Source organism: Passer domesticus, chromosome 9 (assembly GCF_036417665.1).
Source record: "Passer domesticus isolate bPasDom1 chromosome 9, bPasDom1.hap1, whole genome shotgun sequence".
Lineage (NCBI taxonomy): Eukaryota > Metazoa > Chordata > Aves > Passeriformes > Passeridae > Passer > Passer domesticus.
The window spans coordinates 27,475,822-27,503,645 of NC_087482.1; the positions used below are offsets into that span (position 1 = coordinate 27,475,822).

Below are 27,824 nucleotides of genomic sequence, written 5' to 3' on the forward strand. Positions count from 1 at the left end.
ATAATATTCTGATATAATACTATATGTTATAGATGAGGATGATTTAAACTGCTCCCTGTTATGCCATTCCTATTCATGTTTTCTATGAAATTTTCTGATATAACATCAGATGTTGTATCAGGATATTCTTGCCCCACCACCAAAGATGAGGATGATTTAAACTGTTCCATACTATGTCAATCCTATTCATGTTTTCTATAGAATATTCTGATTAAACACATGGCCATCCTTGGATGGGGCTGATTTAAACTGCTCCCTGCTATGCTATTCCTAGTCATGTTTTCTATAAAATATTCTGCTATAACATCACATGTTATATCAGAATATTCTTGTCCCTCCACCAAAGATGAGGATGATTTAAACTGTTCCATGCTATGTCAATCCTATTCATGTTTTCTATAGAATATTCTGATTAAACACATGGCCATCCTTGGATGGGGCTGATTTAAACTGCTCCCTGTTATGCCATTCTTACTCATGTTTTCTATAAAATATTCTGATATAATATTCTTTTAAAGCTCCCATGGCACCTCCTGCCTACCTGTACTTTGGGCTGCAGCAGCTTCACACAGAACATTTACACGTAAAACAGGAGAACTCTTGATTAAATAGAGATGGGTTTGGGGCTGTTGTCTCTCTTTGCTGAGCAGATACCTCTCCTCTGGTAAGAGCTGGGAAAGGAAATCCCTCCAGAGCCCGGGCTGAGGTTTCCAGGGAGCAGGAGGCTCTGGCAGCCCAAGGGCAGAGCTGTTCCAGGCTCCAGAGCCCTGGCTCGGCCGTGCCTGTGATGTGTTCAGCTGTCACTGTGCCAGCATGGGACATAAACAACTCAGCACAACACTGAATAGTGGGATTTGCTGCTTGCAAACAGCACAAAAAGCGCAGAACAATAGAACTCTGTCCATAATGCAGATAAAACACCTACTCTGAGCAGAGGCTCAGGGGCTGGGAGAGCAAAAACTGTTTAAAGGGAAAAAAAACCCAAGAAAGCTTTGCTTGCAATTCCAGCTGGCAGAGGGGACTTGTTTAATTTAGTGGTGTTTACTTAGGTTTGGTAAAATACATCTTTAAATTTGGAGGGCCAGTGGAAAATACCTTCATGATGAGCAGGCTTCACCAAAAGCCTAAGGAATTGTAGTTGGGTTGTGGGCTGTGCAAATCAGGCCTCAAGGAAAGGAAATATTATCACAGCTACCAAAATAAGGTGGTTTGTGAATAGGATTCCTGACAACTTACCCAATATTTCAGTTCTGATCCAAGAGCTGAATTCCAAATTCCACAAGAAAATACTGACCATTAAATACATGATTTTTGCCAAGCAATAGTTAGGTTTAAATAAATCTATTAACCTATCTTTAAGTAAAAACCTCCAAAGAAAAATAAAATCATATGATTGTGTTTCCTGTGATTCTTTCCCTACTTTCTATTCTATTTTCACTGGAAGGGAGCAAAAGACACTGAGAAAATGGCATTTTTATAAGGGTTGTGGCATTCATGCAAGAGGTAAGAAAGCTGTAATTGAGATTAATTGCTGGCAAATACTTGTTTACATAAAATAATATACTATCAACCACAGGCAACAGACATGTATCACTCCAAAGTGTCCTCTAATCCAGTAATTCAGCTAGGAAACAGCAGGTAGGAAAAGCAGGTTTGAGTTTTTGAGGCAAAAGAGAGAAATCTCTCAAACTGCCACAGCTGGGGGATGATTTATCCTTTACCCTGCGGAGATGCTGCTTCACCTCTGTGTCTACAAATCTGGGATCCCTTGTCAATCATTCCCTCCCCTCCAAAATGCAACCTGATAAATTCAGTCCCAATTCACACCAAATTTCAGCATTCTAATTGTGCATCCGTAAATTGCCATAAATCTTTTTTATTTCCCCTGATTGCTGCTGGGCTATTTATAAAGAAGAATTTCATTTCAATTTTAATGACCTTCTATCAATTTTTAAGTGGAATTTGGACTATAATTTTTATATTTTCCTTTTCAGCAACTGAACACCAGTCCTGGGCAGGGGCATCATCTTTTTAGATGATAAACTACTGAATTATCTAATCCATTGTCAAATGTTTACAGACATGGGATGTTCATGACATAGAAAATATGAACAGAGTCAGTGAAGTATTTTACATGGATATCAAAGTCCATAATCATCTAAAAGCCCCCCAACTCCTAGAGCTTAGTATTTCAGCAGAAGTAATTTTTACATCTTAGGAAAAAAACAAGAAAATGGAAAAATGTTCTCAGTTTAGCAAGCTGAATTTACTTCTCATTTTCTAATATTCCATCTTATTTCCAGTCAAAAAGGGATATCCTCAGGTACACATGTTTACAGTTTGCAGATTATTATTTTTAAAGGAAAATGGTTGGGTTTTGTAGCATTTGTTATAATTTCAGCTCTTTCCTAGTCAGGATAAAATCCTTCCACACCCAGGCCAAGATTGTTCCTTTATAACAGAACAGGACAGTGACAGCTGTGCTTTTACTCCTCTCCAATAAGGTGTGACACAGAGAAGAAATGTTTAGTCAAAAAAACCCAACTTATTTCCTTTGATTTCATATCAAATCTTTCTGGGGTTTCACCACCCCAAGTGTGGAAATCTAAATTTGACTGCACAGATCGTGCTCTAACCAAGCAGGAACTACCAAAAATCCCTTTGCTGTCCCCACAAAGAGTCAGATAATTCCTTTGCTTGTCACCCTCGAGGAGTTAAAATGTGCTTAATTCCATCTCTGCCACCTCTGAGGTGCTGGGGTTTGTTCATGAGCACACCACACCAACCCCTCCCTCAAAGATAATCAGATATGATATTTAAAACCAATTCCTGCACATGGTGCTACCTCCAATCCAAAAAGCTGCTAATCCCTCTTGCCAGGCTGCAGGATTTGTGGCACTGCCCCTTCCAGTGGGGAATTTCCTGGGATGTAGGAATTTAGTAGGATTTTAACTCCAGGAATGGCATCTCCTTCACCAGTTCCCTGCTCAAGCAGCACCCCTGGGCTGTGGGTTTTAATGACCCCGTTCTGTCAGAGATTTCTCTCTTTTGAGGGTTCATTACCTGTTCCCTTTACAAGGTGAGAATTCCAGCTGGCCATCAAGGGCTTCATGGGAACTGAAACAATGCCCAGATTCTCTGGGGAGTCTGCTGCACCCACCCGGAGGAGCTGCCATTCTCTAGGAGCTGAGAAATGGGAAAACTTGGATGGGTGAACACTTCTTCAACCAGTCTGTCATAAAAAAAAACAACCCACTTCCAGCTGAATTTAACTCATCTCTGGCTGTTCTAAGGTGCAGGCTCATCATTAGAGTGAAGAAATTCCATGAAATACCACTTTTCCTCTGGATGTCCAGCTGTAAACTTGGCTCCTTCCAAAATCCATTAATGAGGATCAGAATTTGTGACTGAAATTCCTGAAGTTAATTTTTTTCAATTTTCCAGTGTGATCTCAGTGCTCACCAGGGATGGAGGCCTCTGCCATGGGATTTTCCCTTTCCGTGCACAAAGGGAAGGTCCCTTTGCCCCACAGTGACCTGCACAGGGGCCCTGGAGGGTCTGCAGGTTTGGAAAGCTGAAAGATGAACTGGTTTGCATTATGGGCTGGTTGTGTTACAATTTTAGGGATTTAACAAAGAAAATTACACATTGACTTCTTCATCTCTTCAGATGGCCCCAGGAAAAATGACCTGAAGTCAATCATTAGGCTGAAATGTCCCTTTCCAGGCTGAAATGTCCATTTTCAGGCTGAGGCTCAGAAATGTGGCTGGTCATTCCATAAAGGCTGGCTTACCTTGTGAGAGTGAGACATGATGCACAAAGAGGGGTCCTTAGAGACAAAAAAACTGAGACACAAACATTCGAGATCCTTCAGAGGGAGAAGGAATGGAGCAGTTTTGTGGAAAGGGCTGGAAGGATGCATTTTACACACATTCTCTGTGGGAGTCGATCAACTTTGGCCAAGATTTTTCACTATATCTCCATTTGAAACACAGTGTCTGTACTGTATTTTAATATTATATTACTGTATTTTTGATATTATTATTATCTGGGAAGTATCTGTGTTAGCTTTTTGTGCCCTCCATGTTCTTCTTTGTTGAGATTGGTGAACATTTCTTCTCTTAGACTTCAGCAAACCCTGAATGGTTTTCCAGAGGCCTGAGTTCACACACCTTTGATACCTCACAGCAGAAGGAGGGGAGCAGACCCTGCTGCAGCTGACACCTTCCTGTGCCAGCGGGAGCTGACACACAGCTCCATGCAAGTGTTCAAAGTCCCAAAGTCCATCCAGACCTTGCCACAGCTCTGAAAGGTGGAACAGCTCCTACAAATCAGTTTGGGCACAGGAGCAGAGCGCAGAGGAGATGGGAACTGGAACAGAACTCGGTGCTCCTCCAGTGGTTTTCTATCAGTGATGAAGACAGAGACAGGGATTTGGTGTGATGGTCAAAGAACCCCAATGTATCGTGGAGTACAACTGCCTATATACTTTTTCTGGGAAGACTAGTAATGTTTTACTACAGTGATTGGGTTAATGATCACATAAAGAAATGTATAAATTTTAAACATCTCTTGCTTGCAGAAGTCTGAAATTTTATTTTCCCAGTAAACCCTTCTGATTGAATCTTCTTGAAGTCTTGATTTAATCCTCAAAGTTCTGTTTGCTCTTGCCAAGGCATCCTGTTACCAAATGGCTTATGCTAATAAGGTCCAAAGTCCATCATCTCTCTCGTGTCCCAATATCCCAGTGGTTTTCCAGCAGGACCCAAAGCCAAAGACGGCACAGCAGGACTGGGAATGTGAGGATCATCTCCATGGACCCTGCACGGTGAGTTGTGCACCACAGGTGAGGTGTGCCCTGAGGCTTTGCAGCCCAGGCTGCACAAGAACCCCAGAGGGGATCACCCCAGGGTGATCTGTGCCCCTCTGAGGTGAGATCTGTCCCTGGTGCATTCTCCCCTCAAGCCCTGCCCAGGATCAGCAGCATCTCCCCCTTTTCTGTGACTGCAGCTGGTATTTCCTCCCCTCCTTTCCCTTAGCTCCCTCCTGGCCCTCTGGGGTTCTTGCAGCACCTCCTGGGATGGAGCTGCTCAGCCCCTGTGGGTGTGCTGGCCCTGCCCAGAGGGATTTGGGCTGTCTGCTCCAGCTATCCAGAATTCCAAGGGCGTTTTCTGGGCTCCAGCACTTCCCCTGCAGCATGAGAACTGCAATCCGAGAGGCACAGCTCTCCCACTGCTAATCACCATGTAATTAACTGCTGGAATATTTTCACATTAGAATTACAGCTGATGAGATGCAAACCATTAAGAGCTTCTACAGGATGAAAAAAAAAAAAACAACCTTAAAGCCTTAAATAAAAACCTCATGCCCTTGGAAGAGCTGCATGAACTGGCTTACAAATTAGCAGAGTACATCCATGAGAGAAACAAAAAAGTTTTCTACAACAGTTGGAAAAACAGGATTAAAAAAAAAATCCCAAAGAACCAGAAAATGGTCACAGTCAGAGACATAAAAACATCTCCTGGCTTGCAGGGTTGGGCAAGAAGGCATCTGGCAAGGAGAGGCACCTTGGCTGGTGGAAAGGCACTGACAAAATGTGTAAACAGTGAGGAAAGCAAGATTTAAGGAAAACATGTGGATTAAAATGAAGGAAAACAGCCTATGAGCATAAAAGGGTAGAACACAGATCAAGACATGCCTGGTATAAAAGAATTAGCAAAAGGTAACCCCACGAGGCCTAGACTGAGAGGCCTTCTGGAGCCCTTATTTTGGAATGAAAATTTAGAGAAGGAAGAAAGTAAGAAAGTTGATGGAAGTGAGAGGCTCTGGGGACTCCTTCCTGGGTGCTCTTCCAGCAGTGAGCAAATGCACTTTATTCCACTGTTATGGGAACAGGGAGTTCAGTGTTCTGACCAGGGAAACATTTGTGCTGTTTATTTTGATAGCCTTGGGCTTCAACAGTTCTCAGAAAGGTTTGGGGCTCACAGCAACAGAAAGATTTTCTTGTTTGTGGGGCTTTTTACAGATGAGGCCCAGCTCAAACTGGAGGTTTTCATAAAAATGCTGAGTTCAGTGAAACTTGTAGAGGAAGGAATCAGTGGTGGGTTTCCAGGGTGGGATTGAGGATGTATTTCCAGGGTGGATTTCCATGGTAGATTTCCATGGTGGATTTCCAGGGTGGAGATTTCCAGAGTGGAGATTTCCATGGTGGAATTCCATATTGGATTTGCATGGTGGAGATTTCCAGGATGCATTTCCAGGCTGGGTTTCCAGGGTGGATTTCAAGGATGGGTTTCCATGTTGGAGTTCCATAGTGGGTTTCCATGTTGGAGATTTCCATGGTGGATTTCCAGGGTCAAGATTTCCAGGGTGGATTTCCAGGGTGGAGATTTCCAGGATGGAGATTTCCAGGGTGGAGATTTCCAGAATGGAATTCCATACTGGATTTCCATGGTGGATTTCCAGTGTGGATTTTCATGGTGGATTTCTAGGGTGGGTTTCCAGGGTGGGTTTCCCTGGTGGATTTCCATGGCAGGTTTCCAGGGTGGAGATTTCCAGGATGGATTTCCATGGCAGGTTTCCAGGGTGGGTTTCCATGTTGGAATTCCATAGTGGGTTTCCAGGGCAAAGATTTCCATGGTGGGTTTCCATGGTGGATTTCCCGTTTGGATTTCCAAGTTGGGTTTCCAGGGTAGATTTCCAAGGTGGATTTCCAGGGTGCAATGCCACCACTCCTCAGACACCACCAGCCAACCTCTGCTAGGCCCAGCAGGGACAGCCAGAGGACTCCTTGGGGTGGCTGATACCCAAACAGGGATTTCACAGCATCTTAAACTGAACCACCCACTAAAAACACCTCAGAGAGCAGGGGTGGTGCTCACAACCCCAAAAAGAGACCAGGACACTTTGCATCCATCTCAGAGGGGGCTGGAGCTGAGGATGGAAGTGGAATATCCAGGAATGCCAGAGGAGAATGGCAGTGCTGGTGGGAGCTGTGGAGATGATGTGGGAGAGCTGCACTGGAGGAGAGGGAGAGGATGGGGTTGGGATTGCCCTGGTGGAGCCATCACCACAGGAGGGATTTTCCTGGATGGGTGACAGATTCCTGTGTCAGAAAGGGGAGTCTCACCCCGCTGATCCTTCTCAGTTCTGAGTCACCACAGGCACAGTTGAAGGAGCAGTTATAACCTAGCTTTTAACTGAAAAAATATTTTCTAAGATAATTTAATAGGATATATAACATACAAGTTTCCTTTGTAATTACATATTAAGATTGCACAAGAGATTAAACTTAATTTCCATAATCTGGCCCTCAGGTGTGGATATCTGCTTTAACCAAGCACAAAAAGAGTTTCTGAGTCTCTACAGTAGCAGAACCAGCAGATAATACAAAGGACTTGAACCCCAGCTTTACACTCCTGTTTTGAATATTAACTTCACAGCCTCTGTTTGAAAACAGTTTCTCTCACTAAAAAGTAAGAAACAGTTAAAAAGCCCATTTGAATTTCCTGCCCCTAGAAATGCCCAATGCAATGAAAATCTGCAGTGGATGTCAAGAGTTCCCACTGCTGCTTTTTAGTGCAGAGGAGAGCAGGGCAGAGTGGCAACAACCTACTACAAAATTCAGGAATGTAGTCAAAAATTCTGAGTCTATTTTTGCTTTAAATTATCCTGATGGCAATAAATGCTGGTCAAAGCAAAATACTGCAATACTCAGTTTATATATAAAGCACTTGAGAGTGCAACCAAGGATTGGTACATACAGAGCTGAGAGAATTATTGGCCGTATGGAACAGAAAAATCATCACCACACTGAGATTTATTTATTATTTAAGGATCTCTGCTTCTTTCTTTTCTTTTCTTTTTTCTTTTTTTTTTTAATTATTTTTTAACCCCAGGAATTTCAAGTGATGTTACTTATTTAGGAAAGCAAAATCAGCAAGGAAGGCTGGAATATTTCCTTCCTATTCCAGGACTAGATTAAACTAAACCAGCTCTATAAAGAGGTGCAAAGAGCAAACACACTACTAGGTTTAAAGTATTTGATTTTTAGTTATGCATTTAAACTTATAATTGTATTTATGAATTTTGCTCCAGTTCACTGTTCAAACATGGTATTAAATTGTCTTTTGACCAAAAAGCTTACAATGTTTTCACCTTCCTTCTGACACAGTTTTGTGAATTTACTTTCAGCTCTTGCACGACAAATCCATCAACATGTTTTGCTCTAAATGGCAGACTGGGCAAAGAGGCCAAAATCTTCACTGGCTGACAGAGAATTAAAATAGGTCTTATTCAGGTTTTTTTATGCAGGTTTTTTGTTCTTAAGAAAGTTCTGCTTGGAGGAAAAGCACCTATTTGTTTGTTCTCTGCTTGTCTTGGAGATGCACAGGCTTCTGACTGCACTTGAAATATGTGAATCCAATTCCCTTCTGTAAATCCAAAATTCCTATGGATAAAGGCCACACAACTGGCTACTGGTGCAAATATTTGCTGTTGGGCACATGGAATTCATTACAAAGGCTGCCACACATCATCACCTGGGGCAGTTCTAGCCCTGTCAGCCATGTCCTGGTGTCTCAGGAGCAGCTCTGCCCTGCTTGGGAGAGAAGGCAGCTCCTTGGGCAGGGGAATTCTGCAGCTCCCTGCAGTGAGAGGGCAGGAAAAGGTCCCTGCAGCCCTGTGGCTGCCCTGCCTTCACCTGTCAGCGAGATCAATCTTGCCAGAGTGGTTGAAACCACAAAGTTCAATGCTGGCCCCAGGTTTGATCTAGTGGAATACATAAAACTGACTTAAATACATCTCAATGCTCCTAACATTCATCATGATGGCAGACATCAAATCTGAGTGTCCCTAAATGTCTTCCCTATCTGAGCTGCTTCCAGATTGCAGGTCAGAATTCTCCAGGCTTGACCTTTAACTAAATCCCCTCTGGCATATAAAAGAGAGCAATAACCAGCCAAATTCTGTCCCATTGCTCAGCATTATTGTACAAGTCCGACTTTTGCTAATGAGCACAGGATTTTCTTACAGTGAAATAAACATTTAGAATGTCTTTTTTAAAACCCAACATGGAGTAGCATTGAAAATCTCCCAGATTTGCAGCAAATAGGTTTTCAAAATGCCTTTCTTCTTGCACACATTCATTTTGTTTGTTGTTTGCTCTCCAGAAGATGCTTTGACACAAAATTGAATCTCCTCTGCGTGGTTGTGTCTCCCATTAGCATAGCTTCAATAATTTGTGTCAACAGGAAGCTGGAAGGAACAGAGCTCATCTCTTTTTTTCTGCTCCTCCCTGCAGAGTCCCGACAAATGTCCTGCCAGTGCTCCAATCTGTTGCTCAAGATTTTTAAAGTGTAACTGAGAGTGGAAAAAGCATAAGAGACCAAACTTGGAGCAGCAACACAGAGGAGAAAACAAGGTGGGGAAGAGCACTAGAAAGCATCAAATAGCAAGAAAGGGCAGTTAAAACAGACCTTCCAAGAAAAAGGTAAAAATAGAGAAGTTAAATGTCCAGTGAGAGCAGAAAGGTGAAGACAGATAAGCAGAAAAGCATCTGCAAAAGACAGGCAAAGCAGAGCACAGCACATGAAGTCACAGAGTTGTGTAAGCTTGGCAAGAGGAGCAAACCAAGGAAAATATCAACAAACTTGCAAAGAAGTGTTTGGCTGTCTGCTCCCAAACTGAAGGAAAAGAAACAAACAACGACTGTGAGATCTCCAATACTACCAGGTCTGACAAAGAAGGCCATACCAGCCTTCCCTGGCAATGGTGTGGCTGAGAAAGAAATTTTGGCATAACCCAGTGTTCTGTGGCACTTCTCTAACATTTAAAAGCTTCATTAATTTATATATTTCTATAACAATAAATTCCTACAATCGGGCAGAATGGGACATAGGATATCTGAAGATGTTTCAGCACAAATGGGTTCCCATCTGGAGCTCTGTGTGAAGAACACCAGGACCCTCCAGCTCTCTTCACACGCTCCCAGGTATCTCTGCCTCCCTCTCTGCCAGCCCTGGCCCACAAAACCCTTCCTGGCTGCTTCCTCTGTTCCCACATCCCTGGAGTGCTGGAGCAGAGTGCCAGGAGTGCACTTTGATGGGGCCAAGCTGCTCAGCAGCAGCTCCCATCCCTGCAGAGCCAGCTGCCTCTCACAGGCTGGCTCAGCTCTGCCCAAGCTCAGCTCACCTGGGCTTCCCAAATCCCTCTGGGGCTCCCTGCACTCCCTCTTCCCTAAATACAGACCCTGTTAGGGTCACAGGGCTCACAAATGAGAGTTGTGCCCCTCCTTCAGCAGAGTGAGTGTGTGATTGAGGCAGCAGCAGATCCTTGAAGCCCCACAGCACCCCTGCAGCTCCCAGGAGAACAGATGTGCAGCCAGCTGCAGGGGCTGGGATGCTTTTCCGCTGCACTAAAGGAACCAGAGCTGTCCTTGTGGAACTGGGCTGATTTTGTGAGGGTTTTCTTCCTCCTCAGCTGTGTACAGCTGCTGAACACAAGTGCAGCAGTTCTGGACTCTCTGCAGGCCTGGAAGGTTTAGCACTGTCAGAAAGAAGCTGGAAGCATCAGCCCAACCTCTGTAATGCATATAATTATCACATCACAGCCAGGCTGAGCTGAGAGAAAACCCAACCCTTCATTCCATCTACAGCAGCCTTGGACATTGAACCTTGCAGGCCCTGACAATTAAATCAGAGTTTGCCTGTTTGGTGTCACTCAACTCCACCTCCCTGCCTGACCCCGCTTATCAGCAAGCTGCTGGACACAGTGGGGTGGGCAGGGAATAAACTGGGGTGCTCAAAAATGCTGCACCCCCATCACCAATATCTGCAACTGAAGCTAAAATCCAGCAGGGTTCAATTGAAGGAAACCCTTCAGCATGCAAGATTCACATCAACCTTTACAAGAATCCTGCAAATGGATGCATGCAGGAAGAATTTTTTTTTTTTTAAATTCAACACAGGACACTGGCAAATCACTTTTTGTATTTTTTAATACATGTTGTTTTGTTGGTTTTTTAAAATATTATTTCCCCAGTCTAAATAATGGGATTTTACCTAATGCTGCAAGCTCTGCTATCATCACCACATTTTGCAGCTCCTTCTGGCCTCCACAATTACTTCACACACCTCCATAGAACCACAGACTCATTTGGGCTGGAAAAGCCCTCTAGACTCACCAAGACCAGGAACTAACCACTCACCCTTATCCTTAAGTTCCACATTCACGTGGAACTTAAATCTTAAATCCCTCCAGGGACAATGACATCATGTACAATGAGAAAGTTTGCATAAAGCTCCTTAGCCTCAGTTAAGGGAAGCCTCCCTTATTTCCTGTATGATGTTTTCTAAAGGAAAACAGATCATTTAAATGATATCAAATATTAACTTTGGATAATTGTTGATGCTCTTTTCCCCCTCTCTTTACTTTTTCTTTTCATAAATGCTTTACACCAGAATCTGCACCCCATTAAACACGAGTAAAGCTGTGAGGAGAATTGGGAATCCACAAGGACAGTGGATGTTTTTGCCTTTTGCCTCACCTTAACTCAGTGTAGCTGTAAATTGAACCAGGTAAAACTCTAGTCTTGTTTGATGGGGTTATTTCATGCCCAAGACAATTCCTTTGCAACATGACCCTGCACTGAAACTTTCTAATGTTTTAATAATAATTCTTCAAGGAGGGCACGAACCCCAAAATGATTCCTCCACAGTTCTGTGTGAGCTCAGCAATAAAGAACTCAGCCTTTATTTATAAAGGCCATGCTTTCCCCCCAGCTTTCTGACATCCTTACCAGCATTTAAGTGAAATCCATCTCGAGGCAGGGCCATGAATTTTCCATGAGCTAAGTGCTAAGTGTTATCACAGAAGTGAAATAACCCGAGCACTGTAACAACCCCACACTCTGGACACGTTTCAGAGCACAGGCATCTCACCACATACACTCATTCCAACGTTTCCTTCCACCTGGCTGCTCTCAGCCCAGCTTCTCACAGGGCTGTGCAGTGCTCTGAACTCCTGCTGTGCATTTGGAGGAGCTGTGCATGCCCTGACAGCAGGGAATACAAGCTTTAAGTCCTGCTCTCAGTACCTTCCTGGCCATCGTCCCACCACACCCCACCTTTCAATGATACACCTCAGATCAAACACAAATTTGTTCACTGCCTATTGGCAAGTGCACAGAAGGCAGAGTACAAAAAGAGCTTTCCTGCAAAATTAAGGGCAGGCACTGCAGCTTGTGGCACAGAGTGTGAATCTGCCCTCAGAGCTGCAAAGATGTTCTACATCTGGAGCTATGTGCTCCTAAAACACCAAACACCTGACACAGTGAAGAGCAATAATTTAAAACCCAAAGACCTTGTACATTGAGTTCTAACTCTCATTTTATCTGAGAGCCCTTTTATGACCAGTCTCACCTCCCTGACTTCCCCTCCTAGCAGATCTACACTACTCCTACTTTTGCTGTGATAAAAGGAAGACTCATTCCCCACGGCTAACTCAATAATTTCCCATCCTTTTAAGACCCATTCCATTGCACATCCCCTTTTTTGCCCCCTGCTGTTATCAAAGTTATAATTCCCTTCTGCCACTCCACATTTTACCTGCAGAAAAGTCAATCTATTTCTCATGAATTAATAAAGATTGTTACTTGTGGCTTTTTGTAGAGTTCTGCTTCCCCATTTTATACAGGGCTTTTGCACTTGAAATGTCTGTAGAGAGAACTTGCACACAAATATCAGGGCACTGGTGTTGACAAAGGGATTGTGCAGGAAGGAATTCCTGCCATGGTCTCAAGAGGGAGTTAATTGATGCCAAATCCAAGCATGGCCATGGCCATGGAGGGGCACAGTGGATTTTATCCTTAATTTTAGCAGGCAGCACCAGACTGAGGAGTGCATTCCCAGGCATTCACAACAATTTTCAGCAGGGATTTCACTCAGGCAGGGAGCACACACCAGATTGGTCCAACCAAACAAGGAGATGATGATATTGGCAAAACCAAAAGTGCCTGGATTCTGCTGCAACATCTGAGCATCCATGAAGTTGGCTGAGTTAAGGGATTTTTACCCCTCAGGGTATCTGTTCTGGAATGGCCTTACAGAAGCAAGGAATATCCTGAGCTGATAGGGACGCACAATGGGCATTGAAGTCAAACCCCTGACCCCACACAGGACATCCCAAAAATCCCCCCATGTGTTCTCCCACTGTTGTCCTCTCCCAAATCTGATGAAGAATTCATGTTGCTCTGTATACACAGTGGTCTCTACATCTCCCAGCACCAGCACCAGCACCAGCACAAGGCAAGATATTCAAGTTAAAAAGCCAAATAAAGCCCCTGGTGTTTGTACAGAAATTATTTCTGTGCTCATACTAAAAGCTCACCCTCCTCACTAGGACCCACCTCAAGGGCAGTGATAAAGTGCTAAAGACACAAATATGGCAGTCTGTAAAGGGGAATTATTCCATACTTTTTATTGCATATAAATGCTACTGGCTTTGCCTCCCCACCCAGCTTTATTGCACCCAGTGAATCAAAGCACTGGGAAATGCCACACAGCTGGAAAATGTGATGCACTAAAATAATGAATTCAGCAATGTACAGTGTGTACTGAGAAGTTGTAAATGCTCTATCAATTATTTATTCCCTCCCCTGCAGCAGTTTACTGCAGCATAAAAGGATAATAAAATGAGCTGCAAGAGGTATATGTTAAAAACTGCTGACAATTGTTTGGAGGGATTTTCATAGTAAGTATTAAAAAATTAACATCTTCAAGGCAACAAAAAGTATTGTAATAAAACTTCCCTGCAGTGTGAAAAATATTGACAACTATTCTTTTCTTACCCAGATACCAGAGGAAAAAATGAAGTTTTGGCTATTTATAAGAAGTGGGATTTTTAAAGTTGTTTTAGCTGTTGGACAATGGAATTGTAGGAGCAGTGACTGCACCGTGGATCAGCACCTTTTACAGCACTACATTTTAACTTGTTGCTGCTAATGTTTAGTTCTTCATGAACCAAAAGGATCACCAAATTCCACCTCCATTTCTCCAAAACTTGTCAAGAAAAACAGCATTGGCTTCTCCACTGAAACTGGCAAAGATCAGTGGCTCTCCAGGGTGCCTCAGTGCTCCAGGGGTAACTGAAAGGACCAACCCCTACCGCAGAGGCACACGGTTATGAAAAGGGCTTTCAAATGAGGAAACGAGTCGCTTCAGATTGCCCTGCTCAAGCATAGCCCCAAAAATGTCACAGGAATGAGGAAAACACTGGCTAGAGCCTGTTGAAAATATGTTCAAAACCACAAATATGAGAAATATTCTCAGCTTGCTTTTCCCAGACAAATTGTGAATAAACACTCTTTCCCCACTTGAGGAAGCATGTTAGCAGTGGGGAGGCATTCCGTTGGATGCCTCATTTATTTCTCTATGTGTACTACAAAGATTTTTCCTCTCTGTCTCCACACTGGCTCTTTGAAAAAAAAAAAAAAATTATTGAAATATCTTAGTTTGGATTTTAATCCTTCCACTGTTTCACTGGTCAGCGAGGGAAGTTTGATAATCAACATTCATGAAGGGGAGTGAAACACGCAGTGCAGCAGCTGAAATGCCAGGCCCTGGAAATTTCCAGGTGCAGTGATTTAGCTTTTATGTTTTCAAATCCAGTTTAGGATTTAGCTTTTATGTTTTTCAAATCCTGTACCGCATTAGGGTATAACTTTAATACTCCATTTAGAGTGTTAGTTACTGTCTTCAGGTTTTATTCAGAGACAACAATTCCTCTCTGTGTCTGGAACTCAAGGACACCTCACTGCCTCAGGCCCCAAAAAGGATAACCAGAAGTGATCTGGGGGAGCAAACTGGGGTAAATGACTTCATTACCTGCAGCTGGAATTGGAGCATTAACCCCTGATACGTGAATGTCCCAAACTGATAATTGTGTGAAAAACTCGTGCCCATCACCCACCTTGGCTGCAGCCTCTGGAGGCTGTGGCTGCCCAAGCTGTGCCTGCTGAAGGCTTTCATAAATCCCCACTTTATTCTCTTAACCTTGCCTGGCCTCTGCTCTGGGGGCCCCCAAAGGCAGCAGCAGCACTCACCACCCAGGGCTTGTCACAGAAGTTGTAGATGGACTCGAGGGAGTTGACGCTGGGGATGCCGGCGTACTGCATGCCGATGATCAGGTTGCGGAAATCCTCGTTCTCCGCCATGCTGTAGGAATGCTGCCGCACCAGCACGAAGTCGGGCCGGAATGACCTGCCAAAAAACATCCACAGTTGTGATAATCCACCAGCAAACTGGTTCTCCTTCTACAGCAAAATCTGCAGAGGGTGGAAAATGGCTGGTGGGGGAGTAGGGAAGAACATACGAACCATGAGTCAACGGGAACCAATGGGACCAATGGGAAATGACAAAAGTTGGAAAGAGCCATGATGGCTTCATGAAAAACACTCAAAGGGAAATGATAGAAAATGGAAAGAGCCATGATGGCTTCATGAAAAACACTCAAACTAAAGGGAAAAAATGGAAAGAGTCATGATGGTTTAATGAAAAACTCTCAAACCAAAGCGAAAAAATGGAAAGAGCCATGATGGTTTCATGAAAAACACTCAAACTGAAGGGAAAAAATGGAAAGAGCCATGATGGTTTCATGAAAAACACTGAAACCAAAGGGAAATTACAAAAGGTGAAAAGAGCCATGATGACTTTGTGAAAAAGACTCAAACCAAAGGGAAAAATTGGAAAGAGCCATGATGGCTTCATGAAAAACACTCAAACTGAAGGGAATTGATAAAAGGTGGAAAAAGCCATGATGGCTTCATGAAAAAGACTCAAACCAAAGGGAAAAATTGGAAAGAGCCATGATGGCTTCATGAAAAACACTCAAACCAAAGGGAATTGATAAAAGGTGGAAAGAGCCATGATGGCTTCATGAAAAACACTCAAACCAAAGGGAAATGACAGAAGATGGAAAGAGCCATGATGGCTTCATGGAAAACATTCAAACCAAAGGGAAAAAATGGAAAGAACCATGATAGCTTCATGAAAAACACTCAAACCAAAGGGAAATGCTGAAAGGTGAAAAGAGCCATGATGACTTTGTGAAAAATACTCAAACCAAAGGGAAAAAAATGGAAAGAGCCATAATGGCTTCATCAAAAACACTCAAACCAAAGGGAGAAAATTGAAAGAACCATGATGGCTTCATGAAAAACACTCAGACCAAAGGGAAATGATAAAAGATGGAAAGAGTCATAAAGGCTTCATGAAAATCTGCAACACCTTTAATCTGTTCAGCATCCCCTCAATAATGGGGTTCCATTAAGAGGAGAGAGAAATTATCATGGATTTCAGGTTATTTTCCTTGCTGACAGTTAAATCACATCTATAACTTCTAGGTATGTCTTTAGTTTGTCTTCTCCAGTTTCTGAGCAGTGACAAGCAAAACTAAAGCAGGCAAAGGGGTCTGCCACAAACTTGGGCTTTTGGGGAACAATTTAATTTTTTTTTTTTTTCACTATTATTGTCAGGCTGTTTTAAGGACAGTAAGGTATGAAGCAACCACATTGCTGGCAAATGGAATCAGACTGTAATGGAGAGAATCACAACTGGACTTGGGATCAAGAGACTTGTCAAAATGAATTTTTTGACCTACAGCTGCATTTCCCCCTCTTCTCTCTGGTATCTGACCAGCATTTCCCCTGCTGCTCCCCGTGGTTCCCTGCCTATCACCCTGCACTTTTGCCAACAATCTGACACCATCTTCACCTTACTCCAACCCTGACATTGTGTTACTGGAGAAGGTTATGGAAAATAGAAAACATAAACCAACAGGACAGAGCCTCCAGAACAAGGGCATTTCACTCCTAAATCTGATGGTTGAAAGTCTTTTCTGCATTCCAATTTTATAGGGGAAGAAAGCCCAGACTAGTTTGAAGATTTCAACTTACTAAAAGAGGTATAACTGCAGGGTAAATTAAATTAGCATAGTAAATTGGTGAAATTATTTACATGCCTTGAATAAATACAAGCTGTTTACTGGGGTGAAACACTGAAGATTACAAAATTATTCTCAGTCTGGGAGAATAAAAACAACAATACAATTAAAATCCATGTTAACATTACTGTAGCAGTTTTGAGATCCCAGCTTGGGTGCAGCAGTCCAAGCAGATTAGCTGGATTCTTGGATTTCACATCACAGGCTCATAGAAGGGTTTGGGTTGGAAGAGAGCTTTTAAAGCTCATTTTCTTTTCTAGTGAAAGGCACTCATGGACATCTTCCACTATCCCAGGATGCTCCAAACCCTGTCCAACCTGGCCTTGGGCACTGCCAGGGATGGGGCAGCCACAGCTGCTCTGGGCACCCTGTGCCAGTGCTTTACCAGTGCCACTGTAAAAATAAATAAAAACCCCAAACCTGCACAATTTAGCAAAAGCAACATTAAGGATTTGCAGTCAAGAGTTGTCAAAATGGCACTGAGCAAAACCTGAAACTAAATCCTTGCTTTTAAACAGGATTCCTGAAAAATATCTGCAGCACAGCCCTGAGATGTTGTGATCAAGGTTTCATGGGGGTGCCAAGAGTCTAGGACATGGAAATCCAGTTTACAGGCCCAGCATGAATATAATACTTAGAGGATTAATGATGCCTTTATCACTGCTATTACTGAAGGGATATGACTATTTTTGGGTTAAAAATGATTTATTGTTCAGATAAATATTTTAGTTTTAGAGGTTGTGAGATTTATGAGAGTAAGTAGCTGGTAAGAGTTTAAGAGTAGTTACAAGTTTTTTTTGTTATAAAGTAATATATATAATAGATAGTTGCTATAAGGTTTATTTTGTTTTTCTGACTTATTATTTTTATTTAATTTTGTTGCACTGTGGATATTTTTGTTTAATAGGTTTTTATAGGTTTTTAATAAGTTTTATTTATAGGTTTTATATTCATATATATATGTTTGTTATAATTTTTAAACTTTTAGCTTATTCTATACAGCCACACCCTTACATGATAAACTCTTCACTATTTTATTAATATAGTGTTTTACTTACTTGACGTATATTTTTTCTTACAATTATAGAAACATGAGTTTATGATTTTTTGTTTAAAGTTTGTGTATTTTATTTCTATATTAATATAAGCTTTTTCTAAGATTGTAGGTCAAACTCTTCAGTGTCTGTAGAAATTTCTGTTTTTCCAATTCCCACATGCCTTCATCAAAATTGCAGATCCCTCAGTGAAAGAAAGAGGCAACTTTTATTTTTTAAAATAAGGAAGATAACACATCCCAGACAGTGCTGTGGTTTCAAATAAAAGAACAGAAAGTGTCCTCTCAAAAAACAATTTAATGAAAGAATTGGGGAATGGAGGGGATGTACTTTTAAAAATTTAAAAATAAAGACATACCATTTGCTTTGCAAAAGCTCCTCAAAGGAATATGATACATTGCCATAATTGTTCTGTAATTAATGCTGGATGGAGTGACTGTGTGCAGAAGGAAGCCAGGAGAAAAATTTTAATTGTGGCTCCAGCATCAAGATCCAAAAATCTCAGCATTAGGTTACAGAAAATATAATTTTTCATGGTATGATTTTCATTCACAAAAAAAAAAGTTGGTACTTGTTAAATAATTTTTTCTTCTTAAACTAAACCAAACCAGCAAAATTTTGTCATTAAAATTTCTATGATTTTTCTAACTAATAATTTGCTTATAAAACTATGATACAAGGTCACTCTGGGCATCAAATTGATAACAAATATCTCCAATTATCACAGAAACACAGAATTGCTTTCCCATCATGCCTGCACCTCCACAAGCCACATCCCCACGTGTCTCACACCAGATTTGAGGGAAAATGATCAGCTTCAGGTAGTTCTATTTGCATAAACAAATTACCCATAAAACTATAGCAGTGTTATCTCGTTCTCAGAGTTATCAGATAACACAAAGTTCCTTTTTTTCCTAACAAAAGCAGCACTTTTATCAAGTTTTCTCATGACCGGCAGATCTTTGGAGATGTTATTTTCTGGAGATTCCCAGCCCTCATTTTCTCCTGACATGTTTTGATGGTAACTTGGCTTTGATACTTTTTAAAACACTTTTTGGAATAGTACAGAAAAGCCACTAGGGAGAAGTGATCAAGATTTCTTGGCTCCAAAACTTCCATCATTGGGTAAAAAATTCCACCAACCCTAAGAAAAATCAAATCTCTAACTCTTCTAAGGAAATAATCTTGCGGGTTTGGCACAAGATCACTGTTTTTGTATTGAACTGCAATATTTTTAAAACATGCCAGAGAGTAAAGAATTGGAATTTTGAAGCATAAACTTATTTTTAATATTTTTACTGGAGTTTTTTTGTTTGTTTTGGTATTTGGGTTTTTTTTTTTGCTATGTTTTTTGTTTGTTTGTTTGGGTTTTTTACATGTATGAGCAGACATATTCAAATCTTTTATTTGGAGATGTGTTCTGCAAACCATGAAGATCCAGAACATGCTTGTGTGGCTCTGCCTTTAAATTCAGTTTTTCAGCCAAACAACTGCTGCACTTCACTTACACATAAATGCACCAGCCAAAATAGGAGCAATTCTCACAATTTAAATGAAATATTGGATATAGTTTTGATAATAATTTTGCCAATATAATAATTTTGCTGATATAATTTTTCTAATACTTCCTTAATTTTTTTCTTTGCCCTGTTTTCTCCCCTCACATTTATGAGGCTGTTGATGTCCTCCCTGAAAAAAACCAAAGTCAAATTTACCCTGCCTTTGTTGGCATCATCCTTTTTAGACAAAACAGCTGCTGGGAAATCTGAGGTGTTTAAACCAAAATGTTTCAAACAGGCAGGAATATTCCAGTAACTGTCCTGAGAAGGGTGTTATGACTTGGTCTGTTTCAATAGAAAATATTCCTTGTTGGAAATAAATTCTGCTATTCTGGGAAAGTCTGGCAGGCACAAAATCACCAAATTTGGGTCCTTTTGTAGCAAACATAAAACCCAAATCAGTAACCCCAACTCCCAACCATGTATTATTTATTCAGGACTTCCTTCCCTTAATAAATCCATTTCCCCCATGATTAAAATGCCAAGATGTGTCAGAGGAAGGTTGTCACAAATCAGATATTTTATTTTCTGCTCTCCCTGAGGGGCATCACTCAAAGTCCACAAACACAACCCAAACACTCAGCCCCTCTCCCATCCACACATGATGCCATTTATTGCTTTTTGCTGATATTCCATGGGGTTTTGCTTACCTGACAACTTTTGTGCCATTTCGAATGACTTGGATATCAACTGCATAATTGCCATCAGCATGGGCTATCAAGTTGATTTCTGAAAATTCTGCCTATGAAGAAAAGACTCCTGTTAGTCAGTCTGGTTTATTTTACCTTTATTTTCCAACTACTTTATTTTCAGCATTAGGGCATGAAGTGCTGACAATCTACATTTGAAATAAAATGAGCACCAAGAGGGCATTGATCCAGCAGTATTTGTCAAGTGTGACACATCACATTTCAAAAGGTTTTAGTCCAAAGAGAGCAAAAGGTAAAAAAATGTTGTGGCAATGGGTTGTGGGGCAGTAGCAAGTGGATTTACTCCTCCATGTCTGCACAGAAATGTTGGGATTATATTTTTGCCTCGCACAATGTTATCAGAGAGATTAATACAGGCTCAACATTGACATAAAGTTTTGAAGAAAACAGCACAAAAGCAGAATTAAAATAACATTTTCTTATAGAATTTAGTGTCTCCTCATACTGCTCATCCCTTTTGATTTTCTTTATGTGCATTTACTCTTTTTTAAAAAAAGATCTGGTGTTAATAAGCAACTGTCTCACAAAATTCTCAATCAAAGCACTTTTTCAAAACTCTTCTCACCCTGGAAATGTGGAATTTAAAGGAAGCTGCTCCCATACTCTGAATCTGCAGCAATTTGAAAGGAAAGGACAGGATGTTTTACATTTATCCCCAGCCTTTCACCAGCTTAGACTCTCAAGGCACTCCACAATAACATCACCCAGCAGAAGAATTGAAATGCAGCCAGCTGTCTCCTGGTGGATAAATAAAAGTGTCTTTGCTGTCCCGGGAGCAGCACAGAATAGAGAGTGTCACAATCCTCGTTAGTCTGCTCCTGAAAAATGGAATTACTGCAAGTCTTCCTGGGGCAGAGCGGGGAGCGTTTCACACCCGGCGCTCGGGAAGGGAGGGCTGAGCTGTTCCTCCCACTGCTGCAGCCCAGGCTCTGCACTCAGGGCTTGGACTCATTAAACCCAGACACCCTCACACCTCCTGGGATCCCTGGGACAGCACTCCCCAGCTTATTGCAAAACCAGTGCAAATGGGGAGAGAATGAGGTCTGTGTGTAGGCACTGCAAATGTCACACTCAGTCAATCCACTCCGAGACTGATCTGCAATTAATAAACCTTTCTAAAAGCTTAGTGCGTGATAGAAGACACTGTATGTAGAGAAGGGCAGCGTAGAAATGAAATAATTATTGTTACAATAAATGGTATTAGCAGCAGGACACTGCAGTAGTTGCTATTTTTATGCTGGTGTGCAACAAAAGGGTTTGTGTGGCTCAGAAACTTGCAGTCTCTCTCTGATGGGAGGTCTAGCAGCACAGGAAGGGAATTCCAGGTTCACCCCGAGTTTTTGCTCCTGTTCAAGAGATGGGGTGTGCTGTCAGCTGCCTGCTCTGGCCTAGGTGGGAATGGACAAACCAACTGTCTTCCTTTTCCTGCCTCTCCCTCAATACCCCTGAAGACCCTGGTAAAGCTTTCCATGCTCCCAAGCCAAGTGCATCAGATATTCAGAGGTGTAAGGAGTGGATGCTGTACCATTAGAGTGGATTTGGATCAGCTGGATACACACAGGTAATGACAGCTTTCCCTCACTCCTTGAAAATCCAATGACAAAACAACTCAAGGACTGATGCTTCATACAGCAACATCTATTTGAGCAATTCAAGATTCAAAGCAGTGAAAAGACTTATTTAAATCCCTAGTTTCACTTAAATGAAATAGCCATAATTGTAGTGCATCCTAAATTATATCTCCATGCCTGTTCCTATTTATTATGGACTTTTCTAAACCCCCACAAGCTAGCACTGCACCCAGAGCACATTTATATTCCTGAGTGGGGAATTAGTGATACAGAACTGCCACACGTAATTCATGGAGTGTCTGGGAACTTCACAGTCTCTAAGCAACAACTCCTGAATACAAGATGTTTTTCATGCTGTGAAAATTATGGTCAAAATCCCCTCAGAAGAGCCCACTTTGGGTGCCAAAAAAGGGCTGGTGGTTTAACCCCAGCTGGCAGCTCAGCCCCGTACCCATTCTCACCCAGAGGGTAAAAGTGGGAAAACTTTATAACTTTTTACCCAACAGAAGGGTAAAAGTGGGAAAACTGTGGGTTGGGATAAACAGAATTCAAGAGCTAAAGCCAAAGCTGTGAGTGGAAACATAGCAAACCAACACCCCAGCAGCTCCAGGAGGGAAATTAGCTGTACTCCAGCCCAAACCATCACATTTCCTTAATTGTGAGGGGGTTGGGGTACAAAGATTTTGATTTTTTCTGTACATGAATGCACAGAGAACCGTGGAATCATTTAGGTTGGAAAAGCCCTCTCAGATAATCTCCATTATCATCAATCCAAAGCCACCACCAAACCATGCCCCCTAGTGCCACATGCACACAGCTTTTAAATCCCCCCAGGGAGGGATTACATACATCTATTAAATATATGTGCTTCTAGAAATGCAGAGATATAAAAATAACATTCAGGCTAAGTCAGTTACCTGTTCCACCTTTATGTCATACTCTCCATGGACCTTTTTTCCACGAAAAGCCTTGGCCCTGCAGGAAAAAAAAGAGAGAAAATCAAGGATGTATTTATTTGTAACAATCCTGTGTTGCCTTCAATGTCCTGAAAACACACAAATATATTAATTAAATCTACCTGCTCCACTTGCACAATTCCCCTTCTTTGCCACCCTTGTATTCTCCACCCCACCCCACAATATTTTATCACAAAAAGCATAATGTGATTTCCAGCACTGAAGTGAAAATGCACTGAAATGATGAAACATCAGAAGTACACGTTTCACAGCTGTTAAACAATATAAAGGGAGCCCTATTAAACAGGTACCATCTTGCTCTCAAAGTCAACAGTGGCAGTGGAAATTCATTTCCCTGTGAACAACTTCCTAACAACCACTCACATTCATCTTTATCCACATAGCTAATTTAGAAAAACTGGTTTATTGGGAATCCTGTGCTTAGAAACTTAACATTGTTTTTAAAGTGTCAGAGAACTGGAGACTGCTGTTGTCAGATATTTGAGTGTCTGCTTGGTTTCCTAATCAGTTTTCCTTCCTCTAGATTGACTTGATATGAAATAATTAATGTGAAAGAGAGTTTATGAGCAATTATTATGCAGCAGGATTGCTGGGATAAAACAGAGCTGAATTCACTGATCCAGGCCTTACAAACAGACATTCCTCCAGGAATTCATCCCTTGTATCCCTCAGGCTGAATGTACCTGCTTTGGACTAAAAGAGGATTTCAAGACAAAAAGATAAATCTGTTGATAAAAAAGAATTAATCTGACATTCTGATGTTGTTGAAGGAATATGGGATCAACCTCTCTGCATTTTCTTTGCTCAAGCCAAAGCTTAGTGTACCTTCCCTGCTTTTTTTGTGTACAAGGAAAAAATTTGTTGCACAATTCAAAACCTGAACACCACAGAACATCACCTCAAGTGTTAAAGAAGAGCAGCTTTGTACATTTCCAACATCTAACAAAATGCTGTTGTATCACCAATGAAAGCAATAGCAATACATATATTAATAATTTATTTCTGCTGTGATCCAGAAGAATTTCACCACTGCTTTCAATAGTGGATAAACAAAATTTCTTAATAATCAAATGTAAACACTGCCTTGGGCAGCATTTCATAAGGAATAAGGGTATTTCTTAAGGATATTTCTTAAGGATATGGATAATGGATGGTAAAAGTGCTTATACTGAAATCACACACTAAAATATTGCCCAACCATTAATTCTGTATAAACATGCAATTGGGAAGAAGAAAGCATTTGTATTATTATGTTTTTAACTGTATTCTTGCAATAAATACACATGAAAGATGAAGTTTTAAATCCATTGCTCTGTTCTAGGAGGTGCACATTCAGCTTAGTGTTACCAAATATTTTTGGCAATACTAAAAGTAGAAGTTAAATATAAACCTAATTTACAGAAATATCATTAATCACTTATTTATCTTCCAGATTTGTTTTGGAATGCCTTAAGAGGAATGTGAGCATCATCTCTTGGAAGCCTTGGGGACTCTGGACGTGTTTTATGGGAAAAGCCAGAAGATTTGTGCCAGAGCTGGAGGAAGGTCTCACAATCAGGGATCTGCCTCAGGAGGAAAGCACCCAGCTCACATCAACAGACAGCTCTAATGCCCCTCTGAAAAACTAAAGATTCACCACTGCAAAAAATACTCCAAACTCCAGTTCTGGTCCCCATGGATTTAACAGCATTGTTCTGGTTGAATTCTGTTGGGAGCAGGATAAGCTCCTGGGTTTTATCTCTGATGCAGCAAGGGGTGAGCTAAATGCATTATTAGACATCACATGACACATTTAATTTAAATACAATTATCTTGACTGCATTATAGCGAGGCTGCCTCTTGGCCACTGGAAAGCCAGTTTAAATACTCAGTTTCTATCATAGAAAAAGGCAATCCCCCTGGTGGGGAATAATGTGCTCTGACTCCGTGATTCAGGAGGCTGAACAATTGCTTTATTAAACTATACTATATTACACTAATATATTATAAATGTATGAAAAAGATACTATGCTGTACTAAAGAAATCTTGTGACTGTCTCCAGACAGTCAGGACACAGCTCTGAACAATTGGCTAATCACTCAAAACAACTTTCACTTGTGTCCAATACCCAAATCACTTTGCGTAAACAATCTCCATAACACATTCCACATGTGCAAAAACGGGAGCAGTGAATAGAGATAAGGATTGTTTTCCCTTCTCCTCTCTGTGCTTCTCATTGCCTTCACAGGAAAAATCCTTGGGAAGTTGTGCCTGCTGCTCTCTGTGGAGAGGGCTGTGGTCACAAGTTTCTTCAAATTTGAATGGTAACTTGGCCATCCAGAGATTAAACCTCCCCCAAAAGCTGCCCTAAGACATTCCAGCAACTGGCAGCTCTTCGAGAGAAGGAATGGAACTGGGAAAGCACAGAGAGCCCAGGACACACCCTTCTACTCTTTACTCTGAGTCCACTGCATGTATGTGCTGGTGAGATAACCAAAATACTCATTAGCTGTTAATTAGTGAGATGCTATTACTCTAAATTCAGTCTTCCTACTTAAACATGAGGCAATCTCAAAGAGCTGAACTCTGGCATGATTCATATTTCAACAAATGACTTCAGCTTTGAAAATAAACAGGAGTAGTAAGGATTGAAGTTAAGCAATCTGAGGCTCAAAAACAAACCTGACATTCAATCATTTAAAGAGAATCAATTTTGCAGCAGCTTTAGCCAACAATTTTTATAGAAATGTATAATATTCCACAATATTCTCCAAATGCTGAGCCAAGAATTTATTCTGGTATCTGTTGGAGCCCTGGCTGCTGGAAATTTCAGACTTTCTGTGCTTCCAGGCACTGACCCCCAGGAGAACACTGCATTGACCTGAAGTTGTGGAGAAAGCTTCAAAATTTAATGATAGAGCTGTGACTGTGGGTGTGTAGAGTAAATAAAAGTGCTTAATATCACATAGTAGAAAACTTAGAGTTTAAAGTTCTAAAATATAATAATATATATAAAACCAGATAAAAGTTTTAAAACCTAAATTAATCCTTCTTCTTCACCTTCTTCTTCATAATTTAAGTAGCATTGCGTGATTAGATTAAAAAATCCACATTGCAAACCACAAGTAATTAGTTATTAGGTTAAAAATAAAAATAATTTGTGTCATTTCTTAATTAAACAATTTACTCTATAGCTGAAAGTTCCATGACTTGAGCATTTGAGAATAAAGTCTCAGAATTAGTTACCATGTGTCTGTTGTGACACAGAACCCAGTTTTAATTTTATTTACTCTACCTTGGAAATTCAGCCATGCCCTGCTTGAATTATTTCCCATTTGCAATAAAAGAAAGAGGCAGTCCTATCATAATGAAATTCATTACATACTTATGGTAATTTATTTTATTTTTTACGGAGGGGAGCTGAGGAATGCAATTGTTTGGCGTTGTTTATTTACAGAATTCCACTCACTTGTAGGCTCAGATTCCTGTTAAGCTTTATTCCTCTTGGCACAGAGTGTGGAATGGCTGTGAGCAGCTCCCAGAGCTGTCCAGGACAGGGCTCTGAGGAGGCTGAGGTGAGCTGCCAGCAGGAGTGAAACTGAAAACCAAACACACCCCTCATCAGGGGCACTTACAGTAACATTGTTCTGCTGTTGGGGATGACTTTTGCATTGTGGGTAAAGAAGAAAAGGAAAGAAATCATCCACCTGACACTCCACCAGTGCTTTCCAAAGGCCACAGTGAGAGCAGAGAGCTGGGAAGGGATGCTGCCCACTGAAGGCTCTGCCACGGCCTCTTCCAGCCACAGGCTGTTCAAAACACCTGAAATATTGATGTATTTCTTGCTGCACTATTCATATTTAAAATTAAACCACCAGAGAATATGCAGCTGCCATAGAGGCAGCCTGACACGAACTCACTCCATCACTGAACTTTGCCAAGGACAAGCAATGAAGCAGAGCCATTAAAGGGGTTTCAAATATATAAATTATAAATCTGATTTATTTCCCTACTCAGCTACACAGCATCTACCTACAGTTCCACAGTATCTTACTATGCCATGAGACCAACCTGGTTTAAAATCTCTCTCTCTCTCTCTCTCTCTCTCTCTCTATATATATATATATATGTATATATATATATATATATATACACACACACACACATTTATACATGTGTGCATGCATATATACAGAATATTCTCAAATATTCTATATGTATATAACATATATACATATATATATACACACATATGTATATATATGCATATATACACAGGAGGAGCCTGTGCTGTACGAGCTCCTATATAAGAGCTCATATATTTTTTTATATATATATATATACATACATACATACATACACGCACACACAGAATATTCCCAAATAACTCATTTACAGGAATTATCAATGAACTGCATGTAAGGATACTGACAAACAAATGACACAGACCCAGCCAGAATTCCATGGACTCTAAAAGTGACTCAGTGACAGGCCAGACAAAAGCTGAAGAGGAACAAAATCTTGTCTTCGAGTTAAGATTTCAAGCTGAGCCCAGTCTTCAAGTTCAAATGGGATTAGAAATCATTTGTTCTTTAGTTCAATTAAAAAAGACTTTTGTAAATACAGGAAGACCACAAGATGCTGTTAACAAAACCAGTGTATGATAAGATCTGCACAGCATTTTCATTTTATGGGAATTGAACCACATCCCACTGGAACCAGAGGGGATTTCTGTGCCAGAATCCATGTGCTCTACAGCTGACAGTACCAACCTTTGCTGGGCTGGGCTTCCTTCCCCATCAGCCAAGCTTTGGGTAACTCACCTCTGATGAGTTATCATGCTTAAATAGAAATAAACCCCAGTGATTTAAGGCTTTCTTTTATTTGCTTGTTCCACATTTTTACAAAAAAATATTCTGCTTAAAACCTGACTCTGAAAGGCCTTGATGTTCCCAAATGTTACTGAGGTTCTGC

The 27,824-nt window shown here is 41.1% G+C and overlaps 1 protein-coding gene across 1 annotated transcript in view; it reads right to left on the bottom strand.

Annotated features, from left to right (window-relative positions):
* SYN2 (synapsin II) overlaps window positions 1-27,824 on the bottom strand; it is a 167,362-nt gene that overhangs the window by 81,751 nt on the left and 57,787 nt on the right. Inside the window, exons 2-4 of the mRNA XM_064432211.1 lie at window positions 22,811-22,868; window positions 20,263-20,354; window positions 15,101-15,257 (exon numbers count right to left, since the gene is read on the bottom strand). Of these exons, the coding sequence (XP_064288281.1) occupies window positions 15,101-15,257; window positions 20,263-20,354; window positions 22,811-22,868 (307 nt within the window). The remainder of the gene's footprint in view (window positions 1-15,100; window positions 15,258-20,262; window positions 20,355-22,810; window positions 22,869-27,824) is intronic.